General features: G+C 38.1%; 1 protein-coding gene across 3 annotated transcripts in view; it reads left to right on the top strand.

The window, feature by feature from the left end:
• The window catches only part of LOC122791752 (S-adenosylmethionine synthase-like), a 452,746-nt gene that overhangs the window by 99,926 nt on the left and 325,434 nt on the right, over positions 1-27,386 (top strand). For all 3 annotated transcript variants that reach the window (XM_044059670.1, XM_044059671.1, XM_044059669.1), the window contains exon 2: positions 22,162-22,239. In XM_044059670.1, coding sequence (XP_043915605.1) covers positions 22,162-22,239 — 78 coding nt within the window. The remainder of the gene's footprint in view (positions 1-22,161; positions 22,240-27,386) is intronic.

Here is a 27,386-nt window from a genome sequence, read left to right on the forward strand (position 1 = left end):
TTCTCCAAGGTGTGTTGATCTCAGAGTTGGTATATATAAGTTTGGGATTAGGGAGTGGAAGCTTGCCTCCTATGTCAAAAAAAGTGTAAAGTTAAGTTAAAGTTTCAAGATGTTTTTCCCTGGCCCTCTTCAAATGCAGTTTGGATCAATAGATGGGTAATTTTAAATTCATTCATGGGGTAGCACCTAGGTCCCTTATGGACAGGGGCAGCATGTAAAATACTCAAAGGCATAGGCACAAATATAAGCCATCCTGTAGTACCTAGGGAACATAAATTGAGTAAAAGTTGCGTAACATGGGCTAGGCTTGTAAGAGCTCTTAAGCTGTTAGCCTAGCAATCTCCTATGAATGTATGAACTTATAAGAGGAATGTTTGGTTTGCGATTTGCTGTTCTCCTGCACTTTTGATCCTAACAGAAACCTCTGCCATCCACTGCAGATCTGCATGAGCTAGGGCAGGTAACTGAGGTAGACTACCTGGTGGCGGCAGACCAGATCACCCTTGGTGAGGTACTACTACCCCACTCACCTACCTCAGCCACAGGAACGGGGCAGACCATGATTGATCAGTCTGTGGCTCTGACTTTGTAGCCTGCAAATGCGATCCACAAAGAAAAGAGTGTCAGTAGTGATGGTGAGACACAACATGAACACAATATAGAACAGGTAATGAATTAAAATTCCACTAAAGCTGCTGTGTCATAAGTCCCTGCTCTTTCCTGTGATGGCTGACAACATTCTCCTCCTTCTCTGCCCAAGCTGAAAGATGAAAGGAACATAGAAACCATCACATACCGGTGTGAGTGAGATGTAGACAACAGTGCAAACAGATCTGACAAAGCTTGTTTAAGGGTAAAAGCGCTCATCTGTTTGTTTATCAGTAAAGAAGTTTTGATTTCTAACCAAGTTATAATTGTTTGATTACTCTGAAGTCTCAGCTGAGCTTGTCTGTGGTGCATAGTTCTTTTTTTCCTGATGTTTTAGGATTCTCAGCCACCAGCTTTGCTGCTGACAAGTACCAGTTTTCCCTGTGGTCTATTGTTTTCCTTATGGGAGTGAGATGTCTTAACCCCCAAAGGCTGGAAAACTCTTTTGCCTCAACACAAGGATCTGTGCTTTGAATATATCTATAGCTATATTTATATATGCATATGTGTATATATATATATATATATATATCAATATCTCTCTCTCTATATATATTTATATATATATATTTATGTATAGTACAATGAGAAGTTTGCACAAGTAAGGTTAGGATGAAATATAGCTGATACATGGAAAGTTAGCCATTATCCAGTCCAGTTGCATTTAAATTCAGCAATGAAGTGTTCTTGAAGAGCATCTTTAAAGGTTTCCTGATTTCTGATTTCAACAGCCAGGTGATTCTGTATAGCAGGTCCAAATATGGAAAATGCCCTTTCTCCCAAAGTAATTTTAAAGCATAGGTAAACAAGGGTGAAATAGCTGTCTTGGGAGATTCTGATATCACTGATGTTACCCTTTATAGGCAGTTTTGTTTTCAATGGGGGGACAGTAACCTTATTTTAGCACCCTGAAAGTAAGAACAGATAATAGTAGTGTAGACATGTTGAAAACAGAAAACTGGTTAGTTTTTTTCCAGCCCTCGTTTAGTGTGTTTACTTTGCTATTTATTTGGTTTTCTGATTCGCACTGCATTTTTTTAGTTCTTAGTTTTTTAAGTAGTTTGCAATGATGGACAGAGGGGGTCAGCATTAAGCATAAATCTACAGACTGTATTTTCTACTGTTTGTAACCTATGGATGTTATAGGACAAATGTAGGGCAAGAAATGGAAAACCATATTCTAATATGGGTAATAATACACATTTAGTAATTGCTAAAAAGCACTACGGAAGAGCAGGTGGCTAATTTTACAGCACATTTTTAGTTGTGTAAGTACTTTATTTTTATATATATATGTGGAGTAGAGGAGAGGGCTGGATCAAGTATTAGGCCTACTTAATACTGTTCAGTAACACTGGGAATGATATTCTCTTTAATGTCTTTTATGAGGAGGGTATGGACAGGAGGTAACTTTTTAATGTTGAGAAGATAATGCTATTTTTTGGGGAGTGGAGGGTTTTAGTATAAAATTGATTGATAGCTGACCAGTTGATGATGTTTTACTTTTGAAATAACAATATGATGAATTTTGTGAATGTTATTTACACTGTAGATGAACAAGCTTACAAGTTGACCAGTTGATGATGTTTTACTTTTGAAATAACAATATGATGAATTTTGTGAATGTTATTCACAATGTAGATGAACAAGCTTACTGTTATTTATTGTTTTATTAAAGTCTGATTTCCTAAGTGTTTTATATAAGTTTTGATGTTTCATGATCAGCATGCTTTCTTTTGGAACCATTTTTTGGAATTTGTCTTTTATGGCTTCCAAAGTACGTTTTGGAGTCCTCTCAGCAATCTGTGACCCTGGGAGATCCAGTTGTGTTTAATGAAATGGCTTCTATACAAAATATTTCAGACCCCTCTTCGCTTGTATTATTTTTGGATTCGGCTAAAGAACAGCTGACCCAGCTGAATGAGGCTGATAAGACTGGTAAAGTAACTAAAACTGTTTTAAATGACTTTAATAAATCAGCTATTCCTGATTATTAAAAAATACTGTTTGAAATTACCATGGATCTATTCATAGTCTGTAGAAAGAGCATTGGCAAGATAAAGAATAACATTTCTACTTTTATTTTTGATGCTGATAACTTGGTTAAAGAAGTGGAGATATTATGCATCAATCTCGATCATATTCAGTGGGACCTAACTTTCTTTCATGAAAGCAGAGGAGCTGATACAACCCCTGGTGGTGCCTGTGTTGTCAAACTGCCCAATGGTGATAATTTTAATATTTCTCTCAATGGAGACAATTAAATTGTAAATTGAGTCTGGCTTATATAGACATGCTAACTGACTTCAAGTTATCAACTACAAATTCATTAAAAGAGAACATTTCTTTTCTATTTGCAAACTCAAATTGGTATTAACTGATTTATAAATTGAAGATTAAACAGTTTCTATAAAAAACAAAGTGAGAGATTTTAAGAAGAAAAAGAAAAAATATATGCATTTTTCGAATGATTACAAACAAGGGGAAATCTACAATGTTAACTGTAATAATAAGATAGCAGATGAACCTGACATTGTTGATTGTGATTCACTCAGCATATCTGAAGATGCTATTGTAACAGGAACTACAAATCAGCTGTCATATTTTTAAGAGACATCAGCTAATTACAATGGAGAAGAGAGCAACTGTCCCTAGAGGTCAACCTGCCTAACAGAGAAATGCCAAACCAGTCACAATCAAGAGCCATAACCACAGGTAGGATAATGACATTTCCCCTGTGGAAGATTTCTTGGAATCAGGGAAAGAACAATGGAAATTACCAAGAGACAGTACAAGTGTTTCAAAACAATCCAAACAATTCCAATTAGATGGGCAAAGGTAGTGGCTGACAATACTTTGAATTGGGCATTCTAATCTCTGAAACCCCAGAGATAGCCAAGACAAGTTAAAACTTAATGAGCAATTTTTAGAATATGTGCACTAATGTGAATAAAATCTTTAATTTGTCTTAAAAAAAGTTTAACATTTGTGCCTACTGCTGGAGATAAGGTGGTTGATAATATTGTTGCTCTTAAGAATTTTACTAGGAAGTAACATTTTTAAATGTATTTAAAAAATAAGAATGGTCAAAATAGTATGCATTTAAAAAAATAGAACTTTATTGAGGCCATTGCATCTGACACCACTGGCATTTGAACAAACACCTGAAACAAACATTTGCAGTGTTCAAGCCAGATGCCTCAAAAACACATATTTTATATTTATATAAAAATTATTTGATATTAAATCTAATAATCTAATACCAAAATATGAAGAATGAAAGCAGATAAAGGAGGGTCATTAGTTATGCTGAATATGAGTGATTACTGTGACAAAATGTATAAAGATTTAGAAAACCAAGGCCCCATCTGTCTTAGTTGGTCATAGCTCAGATGGATGAAAAAGATCCCATCACACTTATTGAAAAGGAGTGGAGGGAGTTTCCTGGTGCCATGACCACATTTTCTCTAGTCAATATGAATACCTGCTAGGGTCTCCCAAGAGACCATTGGCCTAGTGGGGCTAACACATTCAACAAAATGTAAATAAAATTTAAAGTTATGAAATTGTTTATTATTGATTTGAATAATTCTACTATGTTTCTTTCTATAAATGAACATGTTGAGATTGATTAAATTGGGTTCTTGGATTTACTTTTATACAAAGTATAGAAAATGAATGGACTAGTCACCAGAATCAGCTATGAGAATGTAGCAAGCAATGCTTTATTACAGTATAATAGCATTAAAAGAATAGAATAGAATAGTTTTTGATCACACAAAAAGGACTGCCAGATTAAATACTTATAAAATGTTTAAAACCAAAATTTAATACATTAAGAGAGTTTTTTTATGGAGAGGCTACTTTGAAAATATAGTGGAAATAGGTATTAGTAAAGTGGATGCCAATAAGTCTTATATTTTTAATATTGATAGTAATATTGCAATGTCCATGAAGTTTTCAGTTGATTCAAATATCATTAAATCAATTATTTATGATAATTGGAAACTTTCTGCATATGAGGAGCTGGCTAGAGTAATATGTGATAAGCCTGTGTTTTTCATGAGAAAGGGGATAAGTTTGAAGCAAAAGTTTCAAAATGATTTAATGACTATAAATGGTTGAGATTAGAAGTGAGAAAAATGGGTATGTTTAGATTTTACAGTTGTTTTTAATGCAGATTTATTTGACAATCCTTTTTTATGATTCGTTACAAAGATCATTTGAAGCTCATGCCTTTTTTGACTGTAGTTTCAGATTTACTGTTTATATCACACAATATGTGACATTTTATGTGGGTAAAACTACTAGGGCTCTTTGGAGCCAAATTTAGGTACCTTATTCTATTTCCAATCATATTATTCTCAATGCATTGTATTGATATTACAGGGAATTCTCTGTGTAAAAGAAATTTTATTTTTATATCATTAATTATCAACCAGAAAGTATAAGAGGAGGGGATAGAGAAAATTATATTGAGAACAGAGAATTTTGGTGGCAAATATTTTTAAATGGCAATCAGAAACCAAGCTTAAATGAGTATTTAAATTATAAATATGTTGTAAAAAAGAAACCTTTCTAACATAAAATTTAATGCATTATATCATTTCCAGTTATCATGTGTTTTTATACTATTTAAATTATGATGTTCTACTTTTAAATCTTATGAAATGTTAGATGTGAGTTATGTCAGTTGCAGATTAAATCACTTACTATTATTTACATTTTTTTATTTACATCTGATTAGTTTTGCTGAAGCTCTCCAAAGCATTTTTATATAAGTTTTAGCTGCTTTACACTTGTCATGTTTTATTTTGGAACCATTTTTGGTACTGTAGCAATTCACCATTGCATTCATACTTTTCCTGGCTCTGCTTCTATCCTACCATTTTTAAAATTCCTGATTTTAGACATTATCCTATCACGTTTTTGCTATTTCAGACATTGAGCCAACAATTTGGTTGTTCTAGGATCATAGAAGAAAACTTGTCTTAAGATCAATTTTTCTTTGTTAATTCTTTGTTAAATATTGCTATTTTCCCACCTTACTAAGCTAGAAAAGTTCAGTTTCAGATACCTGGTGATACCCGAGCTGTGTTTAAGCTTCTGTGTTTGGCCATACCTTACTTGGGCAAAAAGGAAGTTTCTTTGTTCACCAGTGAGAGCGGGGAGCTCTGAACAGCCTTCCTGTCCTTGGAGGAGTAATTTGTAGTTTTATTGGCCATTCTGCACTAATTTCTATCTCTTTAATCTTTCTGATATAAAAAAACACATTTGCGCATTTTTTGCATTTGTATAAGCTCAGCAGATCCTGCCCAGGTGTCCTGCAGAGGCCTACAATGCCAGAGAGATAAAAGGAAAGACTTTGGAGTGTTTAAGTACCATTTTTGTTTTTTCTTGTTGCTTATTGCTATTTCCACCTAAACACTCATTTTCTGGCTTTTATTGCTTCTCAGAACGCTCATTTTACACTGAAATTGCATTTATTTGTGCCTGCACTTTAAAATAGTCATTTTTTTGTTGTAAATTGTATTTTTAACTGTTACTGGCTTCCCACTCAAGTGTGACAGCCATTACTGCACTACAGCGTCAATGGGACCAGATGGTGTCTCAGGCTGCGTCTTGCACGAACTACAGAATGAACTAACCCCCCACTTAAACATGTTGTTCAACCTCAACCTCTCCACAGGCTAAGTGCCCATAGAATGGTGCACAGCAACAGTTATTCCTGTCCACAAAGGAGGGGCCACAACTGACCCTGGTAACTATCACCCCATAATACTGACTAGCCTGGTCTGCAAGGCTATGGAGTGCTTCATCATGGAACTCATTAACAAAGACATTGGGAACCTCCAAACACATGACCCGACCCAGTTCGGCTTTGTTAAGGGCAGATCATTCCTACTAAACCTGGTTGACTTCTTTGAGACAGTCACCAAGGCCATAGATGAGGGGAAAGGTGGTTCACACAGCCTACCTTGACCTTGCCAAGGCTTTCGACATCATTCCCCACTCGAGTATTACAGAAAAACTCACCAGCCTGAACATAAATCCCTATGTCATGAGGTGGGTTGCCAACTGGCTTACAGACAGAACTCACATGGTAAGAATAGCGGGCTCCAGGTCCGACTCTAAACCAGTCACAAGTGGTGTCTAGCAAGGCTCGGTCCTGGGACCCCTACTCTTCGGCATATATATCTCAGAAGTACAGGCAAACACAGGAGGACTATGGCTAACCAAGTTCGTCAATGACTGCAAACTGGGAGCCATAATTGACTCTCCGGCTGACACGTTCATCCTCCAAAAGGGCCTTACTGAGACGGACACCTGGTGTCAAAGTCATGGCCTCAAGCTAAACGCCAAAAAATGCATAGTCATCCCATTTGGGAAAAACAAAACACCCACGAATTACCACATAGGTGGCAGCCCCCTTAATACAGGGAGATAGTAATCTCTCCTTTGACAATCATATTGCCAAAGTAGTTAGGAAATCCTTCTATGTGGCCCACCTAATTACTAAAGGGTTCACATCTAGAAATAAAGAGGTTATAGTGCCCCTCTACTCATCACTCATTAGACCCATCATAGAGTACAATGCCCCATTTGGGATGTACCTTACAAGACATTTCCAACAGCTGGAAAGACCACAAAAGTACCTCACCAAGAAGATTACTGGTCTCAAACATATGTCCTATGCAGCCCGACTGAAAAAGCTTTGGCTGTACTCAGTGGCATATCGCTTACTCAGAGGTGATCTCTGCCTGACATACAAAGCCATGTCCAACTCAGAATTGATGGACATGCTCCACCTAAAGAAATTCAAGTCACTGCGAGCCACGCACTGTAGTAAGCTAAACCTCGCCACAACAATAAATAGAACATGCTGGAGGGATAGATACCTATCACAGAGACTCCCCATGCTTTGGAACAAAATTTCAAATTACATCAGGCAGAGCCCCTGACTAACACTCTTCAAGAGAAACCTTGACAAGTTGATGGGTAACAGAAAATACACCCCTGGGATCACTTCACTGGCTCTGCTTGACAGAGGAACAGTTAATTAATCAATGGGGCAGCGAAAGCCGACACACTCTGGCTAGGCTTATAAATGCCCTCGGGCAGATAGCCTAGTGCCTACCTATGAACCTATAAAAGTGTTTTTGCATTTGTTTCTACTGTTTTCTTGAAAAAAAAAATCTTGCTATTTTCCCCCCTTACTAAGCTAGAAAAGTCCAGTTTCAGATACCTGCTGATACCTGGACTGTGTTTAAGCTTCTGTGTTTGGCCATACCTTACTTGGGGAAAACGGACGTTTCTTTGTTCACCAGTGAGAGTGTGGAGCTCTGAACAACCTACCTGTCCTTGGAGGAGTGGTTTCTGCCCAGAAACTGTATGCCAGAGAGACAAAAGGAGAGACTTTGGAGTGTTTAAGTACCATTTTTTGTTTTTTCTTGTTGCTTATTGCTATTTCTGCCTAAATGCTCATTTTCTTGCATTTATTGCTTCTCAGAATGCTCATTTTACACTGAGATTGCATTTATTTCAGCATGCACTTTAAAAAAGTTGTTTTTTTGTTGCAAATTGTATTTTTTAACTGTTACTGGCTTCCCACTCAAGTGTGACAGGCATTACTGCTCTATAAAAGTGTTTTTGCATTTCTGTCTACTGTTTTCTTGAAAAAAAAACAAAAAAACTTGCAATTTTCCCGCCTTACTAAGCTAGAAAAGTCCAGTTTCAGATACCTGCTGATACCTGGACTGTGTTTAAGCTTCTGTATTTGGTCATAACTTACTTGGGCAAAAAGGAAGTTTCTTTGTTCACCAGTAAGAGTGGGGCACTCTGAACAGCCTACCTGTCCTTGGAGGAGTGTTTTCTGCCCAGAAACTGTAGTTTCATTGGCCATTTTGGGCTCTATCTCTTTAATCTTTCTGATATAAAAAACGCATTTGCACAGTTTTGTGCATAGTGCAGTTGTGGTTAGCTAGGGTTAAACTATCCCCGGCTCCACAGAGTTTGCTCTCAAGTTTTTCCCTTGGTACTAGCCAGTCTGTCTGTTTTAGCACTGAAATCAGAGCTTTCTGACTAGCACTTGACTCAATAAATGACAGAAGCACTAATAAACTATTGTACTCGATCCCCAATTGTTGTTTGTAGGGAACAGTCAAACTACTCTCCCCTACTAGGCAAATAAGAATAGTTCCTTAACCCATTCAGGCATGTCCAAGAGTCAGCTCCCAGTGTGTTCTCCTGTGCATCTGATGAATTTGGGAATCCTGAGGCAATGTCACAACTGCCTCATGTACACAGACAACCCTCTCCTCCTACAACACAACACCAACATCTGCGAGAGATGCATTTACATAGCTAGACTTAAGGCAAAGCTCTCTCCAGTCACGACTGGAATTGACAGTCAAGAGGAGAAGGTACCAACCTGCAACACTCCACCTACTACACATAGACCCACCACACATGCAACTGCAAACCCCACACATAGATACATAAAGACATATTCGGAGGCTCTAAATAAAAATCTGTGGAAACAACAGAGACATCCAAAGCAGACACGCAAGTAGCCTACACCCACCAACACACTCCAATCATCACAAAACCACCAAAACCAGTGTGCCGCACAACCACAGCCCTTAAGGCAAAACACCTTACCAAACACACTTGTAATAGGTGACTCCAAAGACAGGCACACTGATGTCCCCCTCACCAGGCTGGACAAGGAGAAGGTCACTGTCAGTTGCTTGTCGGGTGTCAGAATCCGCCACATTACCCACACACTCAGGTCACTCCACAACAAGGACAAATACGACTCTGTCATTGTCCATGTTGGTGTGATTGACCTGAGACATATCTCTTTGTGCTACATGAAAAGAGACCTGGAGGAGCTCTCTTATTATGTAATCAAGGCAGGTATGATCCTAGCCCTGAGTAGCATCTTACCCTCACCAAGAATGATACCTCAGTACAAGGAAAAATGATAAATTTCAACAACTGGCTAAGTTTTTGGTGTCATTCAAAGGGGATCCAGTACCTGCCTGCCTGGGATGACATGCTCAACAAGCCTCAATGCTTTGCCAGAGATGGCTTGCACCTGGCACCCCAGGGATTCAGAATACTGGCAAAGGCTCTTGCCACCCCAATAGTGCCTTTTTTAGGCAAGGTTCAAAAAACAAATCCACCACCGTAACAATTACTAGTGACAAAAAACTGAGGGTCATGCTGCTGAACTCTAGGAGTTTAAAACTCAAAATGCACTCTCTCGAGGCACTCCTCAACATGGAGAACATTGATATTTGTGCAGTAACGGAGACCTGGTTCAAGGCTCAAGAGAGCACCCCAGCGATTCCAGGCTGCAACTCATACCACACATTTCGGCAGCAAAACCCGGACCAAAATACAAAGGGAGGAGGCATATCCATATTCATCGAGGATAACCACACCTCCAGACTGGTTGCAAAGTATGATGCCTTGAAAATTATCCAAGTGCAACTGACAATGGGCAAAACTGCATTCCAGATTGTAGCTTGCTACAGATCATCTTCCCAGCCCCATGACACGCACTCTTCTTTCCTCGAGGTACTGGAAAACATGAGAGTCCAACCGAACACCCTTATACTGGGTGATTTCAACTACCCAAACATCAACTGGGAAAACTACGGTAGTACTAATACCTTTGCTCAGTGCTTCCTGGAGTACATTAACTCCAATGCACTGGACCAGCTTATTAACACCCCCACAAGAGGTAAAAATATACTGGACCTGGTCATCACCAACATAAGGGACAAATGCTCCACACCTCTGGTAAATTCCTCATTGGTCAGATCAGATCACAAATTCATTACCCTAGATATCCACATACCACCCTCACCCCCTGCCCCAAAAGAAACCATGGTGAAAAACTTCTCCAAGGCGCACTTTATGCTACTCAAGACAGAGGTGGCAAACTTCGCTACTCCCCAGCCGAAAGGCAATATGATTGAATCTGATATATCCTACACAAAATCACTCTACAAGCACCTAGATGAATGCATGGACCATGCTATCCCATACAAGACCAAGACCCACTCCTCCAAAAAGAAGAAGCCAGTCTGATGGACCCCGCCATAAATAAGGTCTATAATAGAAGGAAGAAATTATTGCAAAAAAAGTGTAAAAACCCAAGAATGGAGGAGCTCTCTGACCAACCTTAGCAAAAAGCTAAGAACCCTCATAAAAACGTCTAAGGCGAGCTTTGAAAGAAAAATCACAACAGACACCAAAGACAATCACAAAGCATTTTTTAGCTATGTCAAAAACCTAAATAACAACTCGCAGATCTGCTCTGAGCTGCATTCACGGAACCAACTGACATCGCCAATATACTGGCAGATAGGTTCAGTGCAAACTTCACCCCACCCTCACCCCCCAAAGGGCCCATTTCCATACCAGAAGATTGTACTGCCCCTAAAATCACAGACACTCAGGTGAAAATAGCACTCTCCAAGGCAAGAAACACAGCATCCATGGGACCAGACAGCATCCCAGGCTGCGTACTACATGAACTCCAAAAACAAATTAATCCCTCACCTTAATACCATGTCTAACCACAGCCTCACCTCAGGCTATGTGCCCACAGAGTGGTGCACGACAACAGTTATACCACTCCACAAAGGAGGTGCCACCACTGACCCAGGGAATTACTGCCCCATCAGCCTGATGAGTCTCATCTGCAAGGCCATGGAGCACATCAGTATGGAACTCATAAACAAAGACATTGGGAACCTACAAACCCTTGACCCCACCCAGTTTGGGTTCATAAACAAAGGTTTTGTCTCCTAAATCTGGTTGACTTTTTTGAAATTGTTACCAAAGCAATAGATGAGGGAAAGGTGGTCCACACAGCATACCTTGATCTTGCAAAGGCCTTCGATACCATTCCCCACTCGGGAATTATTGACAAACTCACCAACCTAAATATAAAACCCCTATGTTACAAGATGGGTTGCTAACTGGCTCATGGATAGAACCCATTCAGTAAGAATAGGAAACGCTAGATCCGACTCCAAACCAGTGACTAGGGTTTACCACAGGGCTCAGTCCTGAGACCCCTCCTGTTCGGTATCTACTTCTCGGAGGTACAAGCAAACACGGAGGAACTATGGCTAACAAAGTTCGCAGATGACTGCAAACTGGATGCCATAATTGAGACCCCTACTGACATAGCTATCCTTCAAAAGGGTCTTACGGACACAGATACGTGGTGCCAAAACCACGGTCTCAAGCTAAATGCCAAAAAGTGCTTTGTCATCCCCTTTGGGAAAAACCAAGTACCTATGAATTACAACATAGGTGGTAGCCCACTTACCACAGAAAGTGTGATACGAGACCTAGGGACTCAGGTGGATAGTAACCTCTCCTTCGACAACCATATTGCTAAAGTGGTTAGAAAATCCTTCTACATGGCCCACCTTATCACAAAAGGTTTTGCATCCAGGAATAAGGATGTTATTGTCCCCCTCTACTCATCACTCATTAGAACCATTATTGAATATAATGCCCTGTTCGGGATGTACCTAACAAGACATCTGCAACAACTGGAGAGGCCTCAAAAGTACCTCACAAAGAGGATAATGGGCCTCAAACAGTTACCCTATGCCATAAGACTAAAAAACTCAGACTGTACTTGGTCGCATACCGGCTACTCAGAGGTAATCTCTGCCTGACATACAAGGCTATGTCAAACCCCGAATTGCTAGAAATGCAATACCTAAGGAAAACCCAATCCACCAGATCTACTCGCTCAAGGGATGTAAACCTGACATCAACAATAAACAGGACGTGTTGGAGGGACAGATTCGTGTCTCAGAGACTTTCTTTGCTCTGGAATAAGGTCCCCATAAATGTGAGCCAGAGCTCCTCATTAGCAGTCTTCAAGAGGAATCTTGATGAGTGGATGGGAAACAAGAAATTCACCCCGGGAATCACTTTGGTGGCCCTGCTAGACAGGGGCACAGGAAACTAGACCACTTGAGAGGGAAGCATAAGCAAAAAAAATTTGGCTAGGCTTAATTATGCCCTAGGGCCAATAGCCTAGTACCTACCTATGAACATATGAACCTAGGTTCTCTGCATACTGTTGAACAATCTAGTTTCTTTAAATTGCTCTTTAACTTGTGTCCCTCTCATTCTTTGCCCATAAATATATTTACCCTGCATTTATTCCATCAGTTAATGTTTCCAGTGTATTATTTTTTGTAAATCTTGCTATCTAGGCCTACTTCTGGTCACCTGATTTGCCTCATTAACTTGTGTGCATTCCTAGACCTAGTACATGTATTACCAGCACTAGACTTACACAATGTTGTCTACTGGCTTCTCTGGTATAATATATTCTTTTTCATTCATCATTCATTTATTTCTTTTTTTTTTTCTTCCTTCCCTTAATGTCATAGTACATTTATTAAATGCTACACAACTCAGTTTGCAGTTTGAAAACAAGAGGTTTTGTTATAGAGCACCCTGTATAGCCCCACTTCAGTTATATATAAGATTTTATTTTTAGTAAAATTTGAGGTATAATACTTACATTATTACATTTATATTAGTCATATAGTTATCTTCTGTCTGGTCCTTACTGCTTGCAATCATTTTAAAGTTTTATTCAGACTGCAACTAACATTTTGATTATATCACATTATTTTCCATATAAACATTTATGTTTTTTTAAGTACTGTTTTCAGTCAGTGATCCCAGTACATCATTTTCATGGAATATCCCATATTTTTGAAACCTGTTTCATCTCATTTGTTTTGTCAATTATTTTAATTTGAAAAATAGGAAAAGGCTTCTCAGGCACTATCTCTCTAGAAGTGTCCATGGTTTGCATTTCTATATTTGTGGACTGGTTGCTCATTTTCTCACTATCTTTGCCTGCCCCTAAATCTTCTTTTCTTTTCTTTTCTTTTTGCCAGTTCATCTTGGGACTGTTGTAGGTCTTTTTAGATTTTTAATCCAAGCGGATAGAAGACTGAAAGTAATGAAAGATATCTTTCCATAATGCTCAGTATTTTCCATTTTGACACTGCTTCAATCTTATCCATTGCATTGCTTATACATATTCTTACAGGTTCCCAGACCACCTTGCTCTTTCACCTGAGATACTTTCTGTTATCCCATTTTTGCTGGGCCACCAGCCCAGAACAATGTCCTGATCCAATTCTTTAATACATTTAATGCTTTTTAAATCCATTGGGATCTAAAATTATTGTCCTAAATATAATGCATGTGAGAGAACATGCCAATTTAATACTCAGATACAATGATCCAGCTCTAAGATAATTTTTCTTAATCTGTCCAAATTTTCCATAACATTACTAAGTGCCTCTTTTTTATATAATCCTTTTTCTCTTCTAATATCTCCCCCAGCCACACCCCAGGAATCCTAATCTGGATACTCACATTTTTGGTGATCTCTCATGCAACACTCCCCCATCACGTACATTAATCTGTAAAATCTTTCTCGTTAAATTTTATTTTACAACCTGCTATACTTCCAAAATGTTATAATAACCTAAATATCTTCATCCCTAGTAGGATTCCTAAGCATTAATATAACGTCATCTGCATATAGTGCTATTATTAATTCTTGTTTACCTATCTCTATCCCTTTATTCTCAGTTCTCTGATTCTTATTGCTAAAGGTTCTAATTATATTGTAAATAAAAGATGGTGATAAAGGGCATCCCTGCCTGGTTCCTCATGTAAATGAAAAAAAAATAACAGACTGTCCATGACTTTTACATATGCTGTGGATCCTTTATATACATGTTCCAAAAATTCTACAAACTATGTTGGTACTGCTATCTCTCCTTGCAAAGTTAACAAAAAATCCATTCTTCCCTGTCAAATGGCTTATCTTCATCAAAACTAACTAAAATAACATACTTCCTTTTAGTTTGTGCATCTTGTACCACCATTAAGTTCAGTAAAATGTGGTGGAAATGCCTTCTTCCACCATTGGTCCATTTGTATCAGTTAAAACCAAAAAATGGCTGATACAATGGTAGCTGGAGAACACCAAGGCAACTCAAAAAACCACAGTCCACCATCAGAACACACTATGGGATACTTCATGTATACTGTTCTAGCATTGAGAAAGGGTGTTACCCGAAAGCTTTGTTGTAATAAAGTGTGTTCTGATGGTGGACTGTGGTCCATGTGTATCAGTCCCAGTAATATTTTGGCTAATATGCTTACTAATATTGTCATAAATATTTTATAATCATGATTGCGTATGGTAATGAGTCTATAAGATATTGAGTTGCTGAGATCACTCCTCTCTTTTTAAATCACTGCTATGATCCCCTTTTCCATGATTCCAAAATCATTCTATCCTCAAACTTTTTATTTGCTATTTTTTTATCCATTTCCCTATAAATCTTATCCCTCTTAATTTTGAAACCTCATTTGGGGTTCCATCTGATTCTGGAACTTTTCTAAGAGTTACTTATGACATCTTTTATTTCCTTTTGACTAACTTTTCTGATTAACTTATTTTTGTTTTTCTTGGAGAATTTTAATACATTCAACTTACCCGAAAAGTTTGTGTTAAACTTTCCACTTATTTCTTGGGGTTCTGCTCTGCCTAAATTCTCAGAATACACACTAAACACTTTCATCATCTTGCCTACCTTCTTAGCCATTGCTCCAGTGACTTAATTTTTAATAAAGTATATATTTCTTTCCACTTCTTCCTGCCTTAACCTTCCTGACAATGCCCTCATTGCTTGTAGTGATTTTAAATAATAAAGGTCTTCCAGTGCTACTCAGTGTAAACTTAATCTTTCATCCTCTCTTTTCTGTATTTCTATTATTATTATTCTCTTTTCCTCCTCCTCATCAAAGGTTCTTGTCTTCCCTTTTTGCTGTAATTCCTTTAATGTTTGCACAATAACCTTCACCATCTCAAACTCTCTCTTTCTCTCTCTCTGTTACCTGTTAACTACTGTTTTCCCTATAACATTTATTTTATTCTTCCTTTAAAATGATTCCACTCTTCTGCCATAACCTTCTCTATTTCATCCAAACTTTTTAAAAACTAGATCTTGTATCCAGTTTCTATACTTTGTATTCCATAGATGAAATGTTGAAAATTACCCGTGTCGATTAAAATTCTGACTTTGCCCCAAAGAAATCTTAACATATAGCTACTCATGATCAGAAAAAGTTATTGGGGTCACAGAGGCTTTTAACATTTCACCATAATCTTGTTTTATTAACCTTTTGTCTATTCTAGAACATCTAGAATATGCTTCTGAATAATTTGTGTACTCCTCTTTGCTCCCCCATTCCTTTCCAAATATCTTTCATTCCTAATGCATGTAAATACTGTCTACATGCCTTTCCCATTTTAGCAAGAAAAAAATTCTGTCTCCCATCTCATCGCACCTTGGCTCTAGATAATTGTCACCTTTGAAGTGACACACCTACCAAGAAAAGGGTTGTGGATGGATGGATGGATCTCATATCTCTCTTTCTCTGAATATCATACTCCAGTCTCCTATAACCAAATGCAGTCTCTCCAGAAAATGCATTATCTCTAACATTATCTTTCAAAGTGTTTGAGTTTTAGTTTTTAGCAGCAAATATATTGTTGCTATTGTAATCTTATGTTCTAGGAATATCTATGTACCTCCACAAAATACCTTGTTTGGTCTTGGAGCACTCCCAAGGTTTGAAATGGTAGACATCCTTGCTTTAACACAATTACTCCTCTTCTGATAGCCCCCTGTAGCTGGAACTGGCGTCTACCCCTTCCTCATCAGTTGCTTTTGTTCCTGGGCATCCAAGTGTATCTCTTGAAAAACAAAAATTCAACATTTTTCTTTTCATCACATCCACTACCTCTGTCTCTCTTTTTACTGTGTTTGATAACCCCTTGTCATTCCAGTTAATAATATTCAAGGTCTGCATAGTTTACCTCTATTTACAGCCTATTTGATTTCTAGTCAAGTTCCCCTTTTATTTTATATCTTATTGCTGTCCAGAGTTTTCCGTCTAAACCTTTTTCCTAACCAGAAATTATCCTGCCATTTAGTCTTATTGTCTCTAGTGTTATTTTTTACCATCTGAGTGGCTGTGCCATCACCTTGCTTTATCTTCCTTACCCATTTCAAATCTTATAGGAATAACACACAATAATAACTACATTACAAAAAATGCATTTTTGCTTCCAAGGTGGGATCCTTTGCCCCTTGTTTAGCACAAACACTATGTCTCATCCCCACCCCACATGAAGACGGCTGCAACATTGCTGTCGCTCTATGAAGGAAAGAAAAGATCTGAAGATCACATTGAATGGAAACCCTTCTATATGAACTGTTTTTAAATATACATTTTCATTTCCCGTTTTGTTAGTCACAAGTCCTATTTAGTCTTTTTGCTTTCTTAAAATTCATTTTTGCCTGTACTCCCTTTTTAGGGAAAAGGAAAAGTCACTCTGTTGTAGCAATTTCATCTCCTAGATAACATGCATTTCTTTCCTCCCTGCAGACTATACTAACTTTCATGTGAGGCAGTTATGTTGTCTGGTGCTCATTTTAATGTTTAAGTTTATTTTCTTTTTCTTTTTTATTTATCTCAGCAGGAACATATGTAGATAATAATCTGCCGTTTGACCAACACATAGCCAGGATAGTAAGAAAATAATTCTATGCTGCCCTATTTATAAGCAAGGGTATGGTATCTAGGGTTACCACCTGTCCTACTTTGCGAGGGACAGTCCCTCTTTGGGCAGTTGTGTCCTGACAAAGAATCTTAAAAATGGCAAATGTCCTGAGATTTTAGGACAAAACTATTTCCTATATTTTATGTAATAGTTGCATAAAACAGTTATTCTGTATCTAAAATACCTAACTGTATTAAGGAACAGAATAAATGCTACAAGAATAAGCTTTTATTTAGGCAAACAAAGTTAAGTTCTATCCTTTGTACTGACTGCGGGTATGAGTCGGCCTGTAAAATCTGATGTTTGTACCGAAAATGTCCCACTTTGTCCATTTGAAAAGGTGGCAACCCTAATGGCATCCAGGAAAAAGGCAGTTATAATACAACTTTACTCAGCCCGTATCAGACCCATCATTGAGTACAATGTCCTCTTTAGCATGTACCTTACCAGGCACTTGCAATATCTGAAATGCCCTCAAAGATTCCTCACAAGGAGAATCCAGGGTATGAATACTCTGTCCTACACAGATCGCCTTCAGGTCCTATCTCTGTACTCACACTCCTACAAGTTACTGAGAGGTGATCTATGTTAAGCATGTAAGGCATCATCACATCCAGCTGTGCTGGATCTCTTGCACATCCACAGCACCAGAAACACTAGATCCAAGGACCTGAACTTTGTCTGCAATATAAATAGAACCTGTTGCAGGGATTGATATGTGTCTCAAAGAATCCTCATTCTCATAGGTTTATAGGTTCATATGTGTTTACTAGGCTAACGACTACAAGGGCCTTTTTCAGCCTAGCCATGCATCCCAAATCCCTGAAAAGTTCTGATACCCTTGATAAGTGTAAACAGAGGCCTGGAAAATTAACCATTTACAGGTTGCCTATGTCCATTAGAGACAAACCAGGGATGAATTTCTTGTTCCCAATCCAATTGTCCAAGTTGCACTTGAATTGGGTTAGGGAAGAAGTCTGCTTCACATGGATGGGGACCCTGTTCCATAGATGGTGTAGTCTCTGGAATACATGCCTATCTCTCCAGCAGGTCCTATTTATATCACAGGCAAAGTTTAAGTCTGTAGTATGGCTAATTCTGGTATTGTTTGTTTTGTGGATATGCAGGAGGTTCATCAGCATGGGGTCTGACAATGCCCTGCATGCGAGGGATAGATCTCCCCTCAAAAGGTCAGCACCTATGTGAAGTAGAATACATCCCTGACTCCATTCAAAAGAAACCTTGAACATTGGATGGGAAATTGCAAATTCACCCCCGATCTGGCCCCATGTCTCTGATGGACAGAGAGCAACAGTAAGTAAATTAATCCCTAACTAACATACTACACACACACACACACACACACACACACACACACACACACACACACACATATACATAACCCTTAGCTACCTCTTTACTAACATACCCCACCATATAGGCATCCAAGGAACTCTGGAGCAAACCTGGCATGGGTTGCACGGCTAGGCTTGTAATGGCCCTGTTGGTCTTTAGCCTAGTATGAACCCATGAATCTACGAACCTATGTTTTAACTCTTCTCTCCTTAATTCAGCACCTGTATAGAATTATACACATTATTCCTAATGGAGTTTCAGTTTAATAAAGTATGTACTCCTTCACAAAGCCCCCAGTATTATTACTTTTCAGTTGTTCCATACACTTATACTGTTAAAACAAATCAAACTTCAGACAATGCATTAAGGAAAATATAAAATATGAAATAAAACTCTCCCCTTTTTTATAGACCTTCTGGAAATCTGTTGTTATCTAGCATTGGTGTTTTCCCTATCCCACTCTCTTCTCTCTTGTAACAAGTCTACTCTCTGTTTTACTCTGGAGTATTTCTTGAAGAGGGAAAGACATCCATCAATCTTGCAGCTGCTAGGATTTCCCCTCACAATTTGTCCTGAGCCACTGAGCTGGTAGAGTCTCTCTCTCCACCAGATTCCAGTGATTTCAGTGCTTCTCCTGGATCAGCAAATTTTTTCACTGTTCTTGGGAAAATTATTTTAAATATAGGCATATATAAAAGTTTGAACATAATCACACTTTCTCTATACTGGAATAAAGGCAGCATTTTTCTATCAGTTATCAGTGGAACCTCCACACTGACATATACTCTGGGCTCACCATATTCAATTGTTATCCTCATTTTCCATAACGTTGACAAAATTGTCTCTCTTTGATGAAGTGAATCTCACCATGATTGGATGGGGCTCCTCAATGACCTGGGTTGCAGCACCCAAGTTGTATGGTGAGCTGTCTCAATAGTGATGTCAGTCTCACATATGTGCAGCCATGCAGATGGCTTATCTCCCATAAAAGTATAACAGCCAGTTCCTTTCACTCTCTTTGGTATCATGCTGATTCTTACATTTTTAACCTTGATCTATCCTCATGGTCCACTAGAATGACAACCTATGAGGTCTAGCCAGGTTTTTGGTCCTGCTACCTTCATCTTCAATAGCTCATTCCCTGAAATTATTACTGGATAGCATCAGAGTGCTCATTTACCACCTCTGTGATTTCCTTCACTTGCTTGTCCATATCCTTCATATGTCTATCACTACAGGCATTTAATTTTGGGGTTTTTCAATAAATGGTTAGTGATTTTACCTCTGGTTCTGCTGTGGCTTTCATTTTGGTAATGTGCTTTGCAGACTCCTGGGTAGTTTCTCTCTTTTCTTGCCACTGCTTCTTATTTTTGGAGTCTGTCATATAACTTTTTACCTTGATAATTGGAAGCTGGCAGAAATCATCCATCCTCTTCTCCAAAATAATATAGGTGATTGCTAACCTTTCTTCCTTTTCTAAAATTCTAGAGCATCCAGTCTATAATAAGAATGTAACATTCATCATGTATAGATGTCTATTTTTTCATGCTCAACACCATGTAAGCTCTGATTTTAATAGTGCCCCTGCCCTGTTTGTGGCCACAAACCCAGTTTTCACAAGTATGGACAATGCTATTCTCACAGTAGCATTGTTTATACATCTCAGTTAGGTCTGGAAAAGATGAACCATAGACTGCATCTCTCTGTACTCCATTATAATGGATTCTATTCTGAATTACTTATTAATTTTCTGGCTGTCTCTCTGCAAACATTTGGTAGTTTTCTTTGCTACAACTGTAGCTAATGCTACCTCACCTTCAGCTCGGCTTCAATTACATTCTCTTTTGTTCCTTATCAACAATTTCACTATTAGCCTGACAATAGTTCCGCTGATACTCTTTTCTTCTACTAAATGGAAGCAAAAGTCATCTGGAAACCCAGAATGCTTTGCAGACAAACAAGCAAACAACATTTCATTTAGCTTCCTGAAAGTAAATTCATCATCAGCACTTGAACAGGAGCTAAGTGTTTGATTTTTTTGGTCAGCTCTTAGGCTTACCTCTGCCTCTCCTTTAAAATCAGTGATCCCTGGGGTATCCCCAGCTCTTTCACTGCCCCTTACAGCTACTGATGTGCCACTCCTACGTATTGATTACACTGTGAGGAATTTACTTGTTCAACTCAAACTATCTTATACAATCACTCAATTCTTTACTACTGACACCTGGCCTACTATTGACAAATTATTGTTGATTCAAAACCATAAACAACATCTCTCCATTCTCACTCTTTACTGCCCTCAAAATGCAATGCTGTTTCAGGTCACCCAACAACAAGACATATTGGTTTATAAACCTTTCAAATCATAGCATCATGCCCACAAAATGAGAAACACTAGTTATCTTTGAATCACTAAAAGTATCACTTTGCCTTTTAAACTATTCAATCTCATCTTCTGCAAATTGTGAATAAACTTAACATACAATCCACATACCTCTTTACCAGAGAAGTAACTAGGGACATTTGTGCCCTAGGACTGATCAGAGTCCTAAAAACTTTTTTTGAGATAAAAAATACAAAGGAATAAATAATAAATAAATACTGAAGTTGTATATTTATTTGTGTGCCATTGGACCTGGTTATTGCTGAAAAGGGGTTTTCGAACAAATAGGCAAATAAATATATAAGGCCTGAGATGGATGACAGAGGGTATTATTTCAAAGGGACATGCATACAGAACAGGAAACAAAGACAGATGTGTAAACTGCAAAATATTAGAGAGAGGGATGTATTATTCTTTTCATTAAATTCTGAAACTTCTGGGAAATCTGCCCTTATAATCTTCATTGTTTACAATTCTGGATAGCTACCCACCAAAAACAGATAAATAAATAAAATCAAGAACAAGATGAACTGTACACCGCTGAATCATCTCAACAGTCTCATGAATAATTAAACAAATATTTGCAAAATTAACAGTTTTGATTTATAGGTCACTTTTTGTATTCCTTGTCACCAGATTATTTTTGATAATATATTTAAAAGCAAAAGCACCAACCTTTTCATTTAAAAGCAAAATATTAATGTTTTAATTCACAGTTTTACTTTTTTGTAATATGCATCTATTTTCTTGACTCTTATTTTAAAACTTTCTGATAATAGTTGTTAGTATATAATGTTATATGCCAAAAAGATGGCTAGTTGATTTTGATTTCTAGAGTCTTAGAATAGGGCCAAATTACATCTGTCTTAGCTGAATACTATATAATATACAAAGAAATGAGTTGGTGTCAAAACTGATTTCAAACCATATTTAACACATTGCTCGTGTGCAACATTTTTAATAGAGCTCTAGTTGTGGCTGGGAAATTATCTATCATCAACAGTGCCAAAGTTGCAGTGTTGCAGGCATGTGGTTATGATGTTCATCTTTCTTTTCACAGATAAAATGTGTGACCAGATCAGTGATGCGGTTTTGGATGCACATCTCCAGCAGGATCCAAATGCAAGAGTGGCTTGTGGTAGGTACTTTTAACAGATGAAGGGTAGTAGTAGAGACTGTGGCTGTAAATGTCTTAATCAGCAACGCACAGTAATATGATATCAATATGTTGTCAGAGTATGAGTTATTATGTAATATACTCAGGAGTACTGAGCTCTGATTAAGAGTGCAAAACCTAAATGATCGAGTATAGTACATATGAATGAAAAAAAAAAGTGTCAACAGTGTGTATCTGTGCAGCCAAAAAATAACACCAGGAAACTACAAAATTAGTGACACAGGGAGCCTTTAGGATAAAAAATGTTCAAGTACCACTTGTTAAACCACATACGCATAACTCCAAAAGAGAAGACACCATTCATGGTAAAGTTTTAGAGATGTCAGTATATTAAATAAAAACTTGAATCACAGCATAAAATAAAACAGTTAAGCTCGTTCATCCCTAGACACATTGGGACTTTCTGATGAAGTCCCAATGCATCTAGGGATGAAAGCTCTTAACCATTTTCATGCTCATGTGGTTTAACAGCTGGTACTTGAACATTTTTTATCCTAAAGACTCCCTGTGGCACTACATGAACCTAATTTTGTAGTTACATATGAATGAATCCATACATAACACACATCTGACACATGTATTATATCTATCACCAGGTTTCTTTTCATTCTAGTTGTTTTATGCACTTGAGATAATGTGCAGTTTTTGTATTGCAATTTGCTTTAATGTTTTTTGTGGCTTTCTGTAAAAGAAGTTAGAACTACGTTTTTATTTTCATGTAATAATTATTCAGTTTTGTTAGGCTATCACATTTCTTTGACATATTTGTATTTGGTGGTTCTTGAACCTGCACTGGTCTTTTTTTTTTTTTTTTGCTTGTTTAACCTGGTGTACTTGATCTTGTTTTTGTTAATCTTTGGCTGCTCACTACATGATACAATGACATGTTTTGGATTAATGGTAATGCGGTTTTCTTTTTCCAATACTCCAGCATGTTAGAGGAACAGCATTTTTTTTAAATTAGTTCTCATTCTCTGACCATAGAATGATAATAATACAGGAAGGGGTGAGGGACCATTATACCAACCCTCAACCTTTTAAAATGAACCTCCGCATATAGCATCATGCGCAACTACTAGGCTATCAGTCTGCAGGGTATTACATTATTACTAGGCTAATTGCCCTTGCAAGCCATTTTAAGCCAGCAATTAATTATCCCCTCAAACCCTGCACCTTGTGTTTGTAAGGTAAACACCTTAACCATTAGGCCATCCTCCCCTATACAAGCCTAGCCAACAACCAGAGGTCAAAATCAAACCCTGTATGTTGCATCTGTGTGGTAAAGACCTAACCATTATACCAACCCCTCCCCATATATATTTATTTGTTATTAGGTTCACTCAAAATCGTATTTATTAAATGGAAGTTTTCAGATAATCAAACTTGGTTTCTAGCATTTGTACAACTGGCTACCTCATTTTTCTATTGGTGAATGCTAACTTAAAATGCTGAGTAAGTGTTATCCTGGATGAATCAGATGCCTCACTTGCCTTATTTACTTATTTGTTTGTTTGTTTGTTAACCAAGATAGTCCATCTGAGCAAAAGCCCTTTTTCAGTGGAGGCCCGGGGAGAAAAGCTCCACAGTATAAGCAAGCAACAAAATTTACAAAATTGAAGATAAATGCAGTGAAATTTTTACAATAAAACAGTTAAGCAAATGTAGATTATCAATGCTGTATAAAAAGATAATTAATTATATTTAATTTTCAGTGATTCAAAGCTTTAAATATTGGGAGAAGTTACTGTAAAGACAAGTAGAATTACTTGTAAAAGCTAGCCATTTGTATTTTAAATCCTGCAGGGCCTTTGTCTTGTAGTCTCATTCACATTTGTGGCAGAACTGTAGACTACTGCCAGATTTGAGCCTTATTTACTCATTTATTACTACATTTTTTCCATAAAAATTGTAACTGGTAAATGTCTGCATATTCTCGTGCCTTAAATAGTAGAGAGTATTGTTTTTTTTTTTTATGCTCCAGGATTTGTTCTGCATTGCTTTTACAGTTGTTGATACTCCAGTTTTTATCTTACAGTTTTATATTCTGCTTATAATTTACTTGTTTTAAGTTATATTCTAGTGTCTTTTTGTTCCCCTTTACTTTGCATCTGCCCCATCCCCCACTGAGACATTAAACTAAACTTTCTGAAATTGCAATCTGCAGCTCAGAAAAGTTGTGTTCTAGTGTCTTTCTATTCTCCTGTTCTTTCTGTCTGCTCCACCCCCACCAACACATTAAGTTAAAGTTCCTGAAAGAGCTTCAGTATTGGTTTTATTTGATTGGATCCCTCTCTAGGTAGCCTGCTTCTTCCTGTGCCTCTCGTCTCTGCCTCTTATGGTAATCTGATTTCAAAAGTCCCTCCCCCTTTCGATGCTATTGTCTGTTGTATAAGCTATTTAAGTACTCTTTCCACCCACTGTTTCCCATAAATCCATCCTAGAAAGCAAAATTTCTCTATAGAATGGTCCACAAAACTGTACCCTGTAAAGCAGTAAATATAGAGCAAATACCAATAAGAGTGCCAACAAGCTTAGAGCAGTTAGTTGAGCGTTGAGTGACAATACCTATAGATTTAGTAGAATTCTGTATTGTGTAAACATTAAAGTTATTAGAATTTAGTAGTGTTTGACAATCTGCCCTAATAAAGCAATCTTATTAGTCGGCACCAGCAAAGCACCCTTAATAGCCTTCTAACCCCAATACAGCACCCCCTTGTAGCTAACCAATCAGAGGACTGGGCAGCAAAGATATGCAATTTCCTAACTTGTCTGTAGGCAACGTGGTGAATATGGGCATCTTGAGACAATGTAGCAATTGTCTTCTGTTTACAAACAACCGCTTAATCCTTAAAGAAACAGACACAGTATGTGAGAGATGTACTTACACAGACACTGGAGGCTAAACTTTTGCATACAAGCACACGAGGTTGTTGAAATCATGCACATGACACTCACCTCACATAACACACAACACACATATATATACTAATGCATGCAGAAGCACTTAAAAACAATCTTCCTAAACAAGAAATGCTGCCTAAACCATCTGTTTTCAAAGCTATGCCTCAGCAAGCCCAAGGCACTCAGAAAAAAGAACATCAAACACCACACATGCAGTCACACTCAATGGTTCCCTTAACACTAAGACCCTAAGGCAAGCAAATACACTTCCCAGGACTCTTGTCATAGGGGAATTCATTGTACGACATGCTGATGCCCCTGTAACCAGGCTAAACAAGGAGAAGAAAACAGTTAGTTGCTTATCTGGAGCCAGGATCCACCAAATCATGCACTCACTCAAGTAATTACACCACAGGCACTAGTTGTTGTTGTTGTTCTTTCGGCTTTTTCCAGGTAAGGGGTCACCACAGAGGAACTCTGGTCCGCTAATGATTGGCAGTAGATTTTTACAAAACGCTGAGGTGCCAGCTCGACGCCCAACCTTCAACGAAGGCACACCCATTTACGCACGCATGTCTTTCAAATGCTACCCAACCGCGGGGAAGACATGCAGACTCCACACAGAAGGCACTCCCAAGCCAAGCTGAGAATCGAATGGGAGAACCTCTTGCTGTGAGGTAACAATGCTACAGCTGTACCACCACAGAATACCACAAGTATGATTCCATAATAGTCCATATATGTGTAAGTGACCTGACTCATACTTCCCTAGATTATATGAAGAGAGACATTATGGAGCTCACAGACTATGTTCTCAGGTTGGTATGAGCTTAGCACTTTGCAGCATATTACCATCACTGAGGATGATGCCACAATTTGAGCAAAGGATGGTTGATTTTAACAACTGGCTGTCTTTCTGGTGTCATTCTAAGGAGATCCAATATTTGTCAGCTTGAGGGGATATGGTTAACAGACCATGTTGCTTTCCCAAAGATGGTCTGCACCTGTCCCCCCTGGGTTTTTGAATACTGGCTAAAACTTTATCCACCCCATAGTGCCTTTCTTAGGCAATGCCATATTGATAAACCTACTAACATAACAAAATCAGACCAGAAGCCAAAATGAAAAGCTACACTCCCTCCATGCCCTCCTCACACTCAAGAATATAGACATCTGTGCAGTTACCGAGATGTCATTTAAAGTGTCAGAAAGTACCCCATAAGTGCAAGGTTTCAGTACTTTCCACACTTTTAAACCAGTATCTGCACAGACAAGAGCCCCAAAACCACCACCCTAGATGGAAACATTTTCTTTATCACCAGTCAGAACAATACACCTCTCGAAATAGTGTCTAATGCAAAATTACTAAGAGTCCTCATCAATGACAAGCTCAAGTTTGATACCCACCTACAAGTAAATATCAAAAAAACTCATAAGAACCTTGGCCTACTTTATCGTCACAATTGCTATATCTATCCCTCTATAAGCTTATTCTCTCTAACACATACCTCATCCCGTCCCTGCTGTATGGTGCCCCACTCCTTACTAACCTACAATCCTCCCTCAAGGGAGGTTGGGAGAAGTAGCCCTATGGTTAAGTGTTTGCCTTTTACAAACAAGGTTAAGGGGTTTAAGTCTCACAAGGGATAATTGGCTAGGCTTACAATGGCTCACGAGGGCAGTTAGCTTAGTACTAATCTATGAACCTATGAACCTAAGACAAAACTCTCTACCTGTTACAATAAAATTTCAAAATTCGCAACAGGCCACAGATCTTCTACACACCACTGTATTGCCCTTCATAAACTGAACTGGCTAGAGTTACCCAATTACCTCTCCTATATTCAAATTATCCAAGCACACAAACTTATTTTCAGTCCCTCTCTCTGCCCCTCCCTTGGCACTACCCCTAAAATTCATCAACCTGATAGACTCCTAAGATCTAACTCCCAAAATCTGATCAAACTGCATAAACCTTCCCACCCACCAGGCAAATATCTTCTGTCCTTCTCTCTAGCTTGCCTCTGGAATTCACTCCCACCTCTTATCCGTACTACTGGCAACCTCTCTTCCTTCAAAACTATACTTCGCTCCCACCTGACATCCCATTGGGAATGCTCCTGTTCCCATCCTACATAAAGTCCCCCAACTTAAGCTATACTCCAAGAGCTAATACATCTATAAATGTCCTCCTATTGTTTTTAACT

This window comes from Protopterus annectens, chromosome 17.part0 (genome assembly GCF_019279795.1).
Source record: "Protopterus annectens isolate FY-2018-M chromosome 17.part0, PAN1.0, whole genome shotgun sequence".
Taxonomy (NCBI): Eukaryota; Metazoa; Chordata; order Ceratodontiformes; family Protopteridae; genus Protopterus; species Protopterus annectens.